The sequence below is a fragment of the Fulmarus glacialis genome, unplaced genomic scaffold (genome assembly GCF_000690835.1).
Source record: "Fulmarus glacialis isolate BGI_N327 unplaced genomic scaffold, ASM69083v1 scaffold24479, whole genome shotgun sequence".
NCBI classification, from domain to species: Eukaryota; Metazoa; Chordata; class Aves; order Procellariiformes; family Procellariidae; genus Fulmarus; species Fulmarus glacialis.
In genome coordinates this window covers 17,843-25,902 of record NW_009233129.1, presented here as the reverse complement: position 1 = coordinate 25,902, position 8,060 = coordinate 17,843, and the positions used below count along the sequence as shown (strand labels likewise).

The following is an 8,060-nucleotide window of genomic DNA, read 5'->3' as shown; positions in this document are numbered from 1 at the left end:
CATAGGATGACCTTAACGCAAGACCTTCATCTCTGGAATTTATACTTTTTGTTTGCAGATGGGCAAGCGTCCTCACGTCTGTTGACCTTCTGTGCACATTGAAAAATCTGTCAGTTCACTTGAGTTTTTCCCAGTCAGATGTAGTTATGGAACAAAAATGTAACCTTGCAAAACATTAAGAGTTGCTTAAAAAGATGTCCTGTCCTTTCCCAACCCTCTTCTCTCCACATAGTCCTTAAAATATGCTGCTTCCTGACCCCAACAGATACCTGATGAATGCTTATTCCGTTCTCAGCCCATCCAGGCTCTTACAGCCAACAGCTCTTACAGGTGAATTTCTTATGTTTGATGAACTTGATTCTGGATCATCACAAAATAGATTAGCTAACCCCCCTGTGTGACATTTGCAAGGTGCCTTCAATAAACCGCCATTCTTAGGATGTTCCCAACCTTAGACTTATGGTACTGAGTATCCTAAGCAAGTGCCAGAAGCAAAGAACTCTGTGAACATTAGCGACTGCTACTACTGGAAAGGAAAAAAAACCCAAGTTAATGGTAATAAGGGCTAATACTCTATTATTCAACCTCTAAAATAAAAATCTAGAACAGATACCAAGTATTAAGAGGCATGGGACTGCCTCTCTGCATACACAACTGTTAGTAAAGATAGAAACCAAAAAGGCCTCGACATCTCCTTTGCTATCATCACTTGTCTCTGCACTTCTTGTCACAAGTCAGAAAGCAATCCGCTCCCCCTGCTTCAATATAGTCTGTTACTATAAAAAGGTGTCTCAGATGTACATGGCAAGGAGCAGCTGAGCTCCAGAGCAGAAACTGCAAGCAAAAAAAAGCAGCTGGGAAGTGCCCACAAGCAGCATTGGTTGCCCAAGGTAACTACTTAGGAGTGGAACAGGAGGTAGCTTGCTTCCATCCTCCTGTGCTTACAGCTTCTCCAAATTATATATGGAAGAGGTAAAAATAACAAGAAAAACAGCAACTGAAGTTTCTGCTACCTTTCAGTCAATGTGAGTTCATGTTCTTTACTTCACCTCCAGCATTTGGCCTGGCGATCAGCGGAAGAGCCAACCTGCTCTGCAGAAAGACACTCCGCAAGAGAGTAAGAAAAGTTACCCAACAAATACCAATTTCAAGTCAGTGTATGAATCTCAATCCAGCCACAACATGTGGAAGCACAACAAGCGTTACTCTCAGTCTAACTGCTCAGGGGGAAAGTACTACTTCTCCAGGAACGCTCCCCATCCTAGGATGGTTTGTCACATACAAGGTAAGAGTTGTTGAGGGACCACATAGATAGCCTCAACAACTGCTCTGGCAAGCACGAAGAGAAGTGCAAGTGTAACATGTTTTTTTTTCCAAAAGTACCCACTGTTCCCGTTTCCTGTTTCTGTCTAATAGAAGCATTTCATCAAAGAAAGCTGTTGCCTTCATTTCAATCCACTAAGCATCTTTACCTGTCCTCAGCAATGAATAATCTCAGGTTGGTAACATAAAGGTTAGCAGCACTAAATTCTTTACAAGGTACAACTAAAACTATTTTACCAAGACAACTGTCTGGGATTTCTTTTAAGCTAATAATTTCTTTCAAGCTAAAATAATTTCTTCCTCTTTCCTTCTGTGCTCACAAATGTACTGTAAGTGCCAGAGATAGGTTGTCACAATCTTTTTCTCTATTTCACTCTCACCTAAATAATTCTTGTACCTTTCCAGGAGCAACATATTATACAATGCAGCATTTAATAAGAGTAACCTGGTGCTCTAAAAACACTGTGCTGCTCTGCTGTGTGCTAGATCTAGCTGTGATTACTCTGCCTACACTTGAAAGGAATACAGTCAAAATCAGTGTGCCATCCGCATCAGCAGAAGAAATAATACTTCTAGGGATAGGTTTCTGTTTCAGAAGCTGACCCTGTATGTTTGCACAAAGACATCTTTCTGGCAGCAGCTGAAAGACAATTGCTGATACATGGCCAGATTTACTGCAGAAGGCACAGAAGGGTCATGAAGGGAAAAAAAAAATCTGCCAAGTTCTTTGGGGACTGTTAGAATAAGTAGGTATTGCATCAGGATAGGTATTGGTAGTTGATGAGTCTGTGATACAACTTTTGTAATAAGGGATGAAGGGTTCTGAATAAAACTGAATTTCTTGCATCTCAGAAGGGATGCCTTTGAAGAAACAAAGCAAGACTCCTCCTTTCAGATTGACCACCCAGTTATAATGTACACAGTTCTGCATGTCTGTGTGAGCATATATACATATATATATGTATACATATAAAATCTACCTAAAGTAAAAATATAGAACACATAAAAAACAAAGTATGTATTTGTGTGTGTATCTCTCTCTTTTTCTAGAACCTGGTAAAAACCACAAGTTGACCACAGCCAGCAAAGACCAAAGTCTTACATGGCTCAGCCAGATTAATTTGGTGGATATCTTTGTACTCTCGGCAGAATAATGTTGAGCTGTAATTACTTTCTGCCTAATATTTTTCTTATGTCAGATACTAAACAGAATCAAGGTTCTGAAAATCCTCATCAACTACTTAATAGCACCGCTTCTTTGCCATGTTAAATCCAGTTTGACTTATGTTAATGATAAAAATAGCAGCTGTTTATAAAATTCCTTTTACCCCAGCTAAGAAAGGAGGATTCTAGTTCTTCATTAAATGCTGCGACTCTCATTGAAAACCACAAGCTTTTTAAAAAAGGCAGAAGAATGATACTTCTCTCCTGATTGGCATTGCTAAATGAGTGTGCTTCACCCTACCTGGCCATTCTTCAGATTTTATCTGGAACATCATCACTGTTCAGGGAGTGATTGATCACACCGTCCTCTGCAACAGACTGCTTACAGCCCTCTGCCATCAATTCAAATATGACAAGTTTATTCACTGTTTACACACCATTCCATAAGCCCTGTATTATTACATATAAATTTCAGGTTTGATACCTCTGTTTTCCATTCTTCCAGCACAGACTCTCCTTGGAGATCACCTGCAAAGTTAACTGCGCATGTTTATTGTAGTAAAGACTGTATCCTTTGGTTTTTTCGCACAGGATTAAACAACGCTCCAGTCTGTGTTGTAAGAAGCAGCTTTTCAAGAGAACACCCATCTGCTGGCAACACAGTCATCCCCAAGCAAGTTGATCAAGAATATGTGCTAACTGGGAATGCCACAAGCAACACACCTGCCAATTGCTACCTTCCAAAGCTCAAGGGTTTCATGCAAAGGGAATTAGGTACTTCACAGTCCGTGACACGTGAGTAGAGGCACCAAACTGCCATATTATACAGCAGCAGAAGAGGAACCTGAGCTATTAAAGGTGCAACTGCGTCTCAGCCAGGGCACTGTGTCATCACAGCTCAGGTCCAGGTAAAGAGAACATAGGGCAATGAATGCACATTTGAAAGGCAAGTATTTCTTCCCTTCTAGGTGTGTTATTCACCACATCTTACAAGATTTCTCCTCGCTAATTACTCTTGCATCTTTATAGCTTTTAGAGATTATATGTTCACTAGACATCTAATAATTTCACAATCATCAGCAATTACTCCATCCGTAAGGAACATTCTGCAGTAGTGGTTACACAGCACTGTAAGCATGCATCTATGAAATACACTTTCCAGAATTTTCTTCAGATTTCTCAGACATCTCAGCAAATAATTGCATTAATGTACTATGTGAAGTAGTAAAAGCAAACAAAAAAAGGAAAGAAATACATCCCCTTAGAGATATCTAAAATATGGCTTGTGCATTTTTGTAATCAAAAATGCCCCCTTGCCCCGATATAACATAAGGTGTATCTTATGGCCTTTATTCTTCAACTTGAGAAAACATTCTGCCTGTTGATTTCCAGAAGGACACGCAAATGTTTCTGAAAGGATTCAAAATAACCCTACTTCATCTGAAAAGGTAAGGGAAAAAAAGACACAGCTCTCTATTTCGGCACTCTCTCTCTCATTTCTCAACACTGTAACTGCAGTCTCAGACTGCTAAGGAGGACACTGCGGAACTAAAAAGAGGGACGTGAGGATCCCATGTGTAGAACATGAGAGCTTGGAAGGGAGATGGTGTCAAGTAGGGTGATAACTAAGCTATAACTGTATCACTTTCAGCTCTGTAATGTCACTGTGCTCTGCTAGCAAGAAAAATGGTCAAATCAAATGAAGATGGGAATAAAATTAATTTTGCCTCAAACTGCTGGGGAAAAAATGTCATACTATACAACAAACAAGCACAGGAAAAAGCCTCCTCCCCTCACAACACAAAGATTCTTTAGATTACTTACTGCCAACAGTTTTATTTTTGCTGACACTGTTTTGTAGAAGCAGCATGCTGGGGTTTAGATCCAACTTTGCAGCTGTGTTCATAAATTCCAGTAAAAGATTCTTTCTGCAATAACTCTTTAGTCTCAAGCTGCAGGCTATCTAATACTCGTCTCCTCTATTGTGACTGTACGAGAGGTGAGGACTAAGTGATTATTCCATTACAAACAGTACCACAAGGAGGATTGCACACTCCTGAATGGGAATGCAAGTGTTGCTTGGGAATGCAGGGGTACTGGATAGCAGAGGGCACTACGAAGACGTTTTGCAGTAAAGGTGCTAAAAATAAGTACTCACTTTTCTCCTAAGTTTTCTATTTTAACTGGGGTGTGGGGGTCTGTCTAAATGTTGCTGTTTGGTTCCTGAACTGGCTATAGTAAAGACCATGCTTTATTTTTACTGCTCACTTATACATGCAGAACACAGTTCTTCAAACTGTATTTACTGTGGTTTGGCTGCAAAATAACTACGTAGTGGACAGCTACTGCTATATAGCCACACTCAGTAAACTACTGTTTCTTAATAGCTGTTAACTCCTTTTGCTTTTCCTCTGCACTTACAAACAGAACCTTCTGCCAATCACATTTTGATTTCTGGGCCTCTAATAGACTGGTGAAGCCTGCACATAGAGAAATGAAGAGTAGTGGCTCAGCAGCACACTACAAACCCATGACAGAAAAGCAAACAGACCACAGAGGTCCAGATTTAATCCCTTCCTCACCTGGTTTCCATCAGTAGTTCACTTTCATTCTCATCCAGTGTTACGCATTATGCCATGGATATCTGTTATTCTTCTCAGTGACTGTATATTAGAAGCTGTAACAATTAACCTATGCAATTAACCTACAGGTGGTCATATTCAACTGAATAACAGTTTTAGATGTGTTTTCTGCTGCACACTCTTGCTGGGGACTAGTGTTAGCCATGTACTTCAAATTGCCTTTAATTGCTGCTTAAATGGAGTCAAGCCTTTACATATTGTTTTCTATTTTGGAAAAGCTTTTGAAAAAACAATTCCAAGCCTCTGCACAACCTGCAAACAGACAGGAAATCCACGTTTCGCCTCTCACCCAGCCTTCCTCTCCATTCGTCAACTTGCATTACTGTCCTTGCATCCAGGAGAATGTAAATTCTGACCTGAGCTATCTGGATCAGGAAATAAAGGTAAGACATGAGTGCTACAGTATATGGCTTCCTATGATGTTACACATTTTTATTTCTCTTGAGGACGGTGTGGGACTTTATTGGTCAGATTTCCCTCCCCCCGCCGCCCCAGTGTGGAGTCTACTGACTTTTGTATTTAGCATTTACTCTTGAGTTGCATTCACCTAACTGGAAGTTGCTATTGGCAGTCACTGGGGGAGCAATGCAGCTGGCACACGGGCTGAGACTTGTTCTCTGAAAGCAGCCTGCAAATATTACATGTCACACGCAAGGGGCTTTATATGGAGTAAACACTGCCTGGGATTTCCTTTCTGTGTCTCTGAAGTGCTGTGTATACGGTACTTGCTCAACATCACCTTTTGCAGACTGGTGTCCTTAGCTCACACAATGGCAAAACTGATGGGACATCTTAGGCTAGGCAATTTGCACAGCTGTAAAACTGCATGCTCACACAGCTAGAGCTAAACTAAAACACATATAAAAACTGTCATGAATCAGCTTCTCTTCCTTCATGGTAACTATCCTGTATATCTTCCAGGTGCTGGAAAAACTCAGCAAAATTTTGCAGACAGATTCGCTTACCGAGATCCAAAAATGGTTCACAAGGGCAAGTAACAAAGGTAACAAACATATGCATCTGCACCCCTTTCTGAAAAGCACGCGCTCTTGTACATTCGCATAAACCCCTGAAATTCTCATAGACCTGAACTGAGTGGGGTTGCTGAGGTGGAAGGAATAGGACCCAGTGAAGTGTCCTTGGCCCAGCTGTGGCTGTGCTGAGCAGTAAGGTGATAGTACACAGAAGTTAGTCACTCAGACCTCAGCGCGCTCAGGTTTGGTGCAGGGTGGGAAAACGTGCTCTCTCAGAGGGGCTCTGGGCTGCTGTGGGCTGGGGGAAGGCAGAAAGCAAATGACACGTGTCTCTTGTGTCCTTAAGCCCTTTGAAAATGAGGTAAGGGGACTCGTGAATTCACTCCTAAACATCCAGATCAGCAAGTGGGAACTTTAATAAAATTTCTGCTACCTTCACATTTCAGAGAAAGACTTCGTGTCCAGTCTGATCTATTCAGAACCGACTGACAAAGGCGTGCTGAATTCTAAGGAAGGTGCAGCAGAGAACATGAATAGCCTGAGTCTGCCAAAGCCTCTCCCTCCTCTTCAGAGAGGTCCAGAAGGGGAAATGAATCAGTCCAGGTAAAATCTGCAGTGAGGTTGCTAGGATTAGGGATAAGCTAAACCTCATAACCAGAAATTTTTGTTTTCTCCTCCGGTGAAAAATGCAAATTTGTGATTGAAGTTTATCATGCACAGCCTTAATCAAAAATGCTCCTAACTACAAACAACCCCATACTCTTTGATACAAATTTAGTTATTACAGGAACATCACAAAGTTTTAGGAGCACTTGAAACCCCTTTGAGAAAAACCTCCTGTATACTGCAGTGCACAGTTATACAGTTGTAAAGTTAGACATTCTTTCTTTTTCACTCAGGTCTTTGGCTAAAGAATCAGTGGCAAGTCGAAACATGAAACAGGGTAAGTAATGGAAATTATAAGCGTTAAGACACTATATGTCTAGGATGCTAGTCACCAAACAGCACAGGGACTGTGAATATTCGGAAGCTCTAACTTTTGTCTTTGCAGCAGGACCCAAATTAGAATCATAGAATCACAGAATTCAGTGACAATATGAGAAATGACATTTAATTTTTACGTTCTCTCAGAGCTAGATACCCAAGACCCTCTATTCTTGCGGCCACTCAATTGGTTTCTCTTGATACGACACTCATGTAAATCTTCTCCTAACTGGTACAACTCAGAAATACAGCAAGGTGAGGGACGTGTACAACTGCATCTGCCTCTTGCTAGAAAGAACATAGCAGCAAGAGGTACTGATTTCACCTCTTCACTAAAATCTGCTCCTGTAAGTTATACATCAGCTGAAACTCCTGCCAACGAACTTTGGGATTTGCCCTCATCTAACATATCTCCCTCACTCTTTGCAGGCTAAATCAGGCTTTCTCAGACTTTTTCAGCTACCAAAGCCCACTTTTGCATCTTCTACCCAGTCAGGGCAAGCCAACAATACTGGCACTCCCAAGAAACACCACTATCACCTCTTTGTGTGCTTTCTGAAGCATACAGAGGCAACAAAAGTCAGTCCCAGAGTATGTTATCATTTTAACAAAGCAATTCATGCCAGCTCTAATGCTACCACCATTTACTATTTTGTGTAACTCTACTGGAGGAGTGGGTAAAGAGTAATCTTATATAAAAACAAGAAGGAAAAAGGAGAAACCTCCAAAGCAACAAACTCTGCTTTTCAAAGTGGTGTCCAGGGAGGCTTCTTTGCTAAAGAGTGGATGTGCTTCTATACGCTCAGCTGCGTATGGAACAAAGCCAAATCCTAAGCCTAGCCTGATAATATACAGCTTTCTTTTTCACAGTGTTTTCCAGAAAGGGAGAAAGAATGCCTTTTGCTCTCAACGCTGAGAAACAGAGGTCCAGCACAAGCAGACACACTGTTCCCAGGGAAGAAGTGCAACTGAG

General features: G+C 41.2%; 1 protein-coding gene across 1 annotated transcript; it reads left to right on the top strand.

Annotated features, from left to right (window-relative positions):
• The first annotated feature begins 1,182 nt into the window (after positions 1-1,182).
• Positions 1,183-7,521, top strand: LOC104082200 (chromosome unknown open reading frame, human C4orf17). Its single transcript, XM_009585220.1, has 8 exons — positions 1,183-1,285; positions 3,079-3,282; positions 3,880-3,935; positions 5,348-5,512; positions 6,051-6,132; positions 6,550-6,706; positions 7,003-7,046; positions 7,517-7,521. Exons 1-8 carry the CDS (start codon positions 1,183-1,185, stop codon positions 7,519-7,521), a joined length of 816 nt encoding a protein of 271 aa, XP_009583515.1.
• The last annotated feature ends 539 nt before the right edge of the window (positions 7,522-8,060 follow it).

Coding starts and splice junctions, on each gene's coding strand:
- LOC104082200 (XM_009585220.1), top strand. CDS start 1,183: ATGTGGAAGCACAACAAGCGTTACTCTCAGTCTAACTGCTCAGGGGGA. Junction 5,513..6,050: donor ATCTGGATCAGGAAATAAAG/GTAAGACATGAG, acceptor TATATCTTCCAG/GTGCTGGAAAAACTCAGCAA. Junction 6,133..6,549: donor CACAAGGGCAAGTAACAAAG/GTAACAAACATA, acceptor TTCACATTTCAG/AGAAAGACTTCGTGTCCAGT.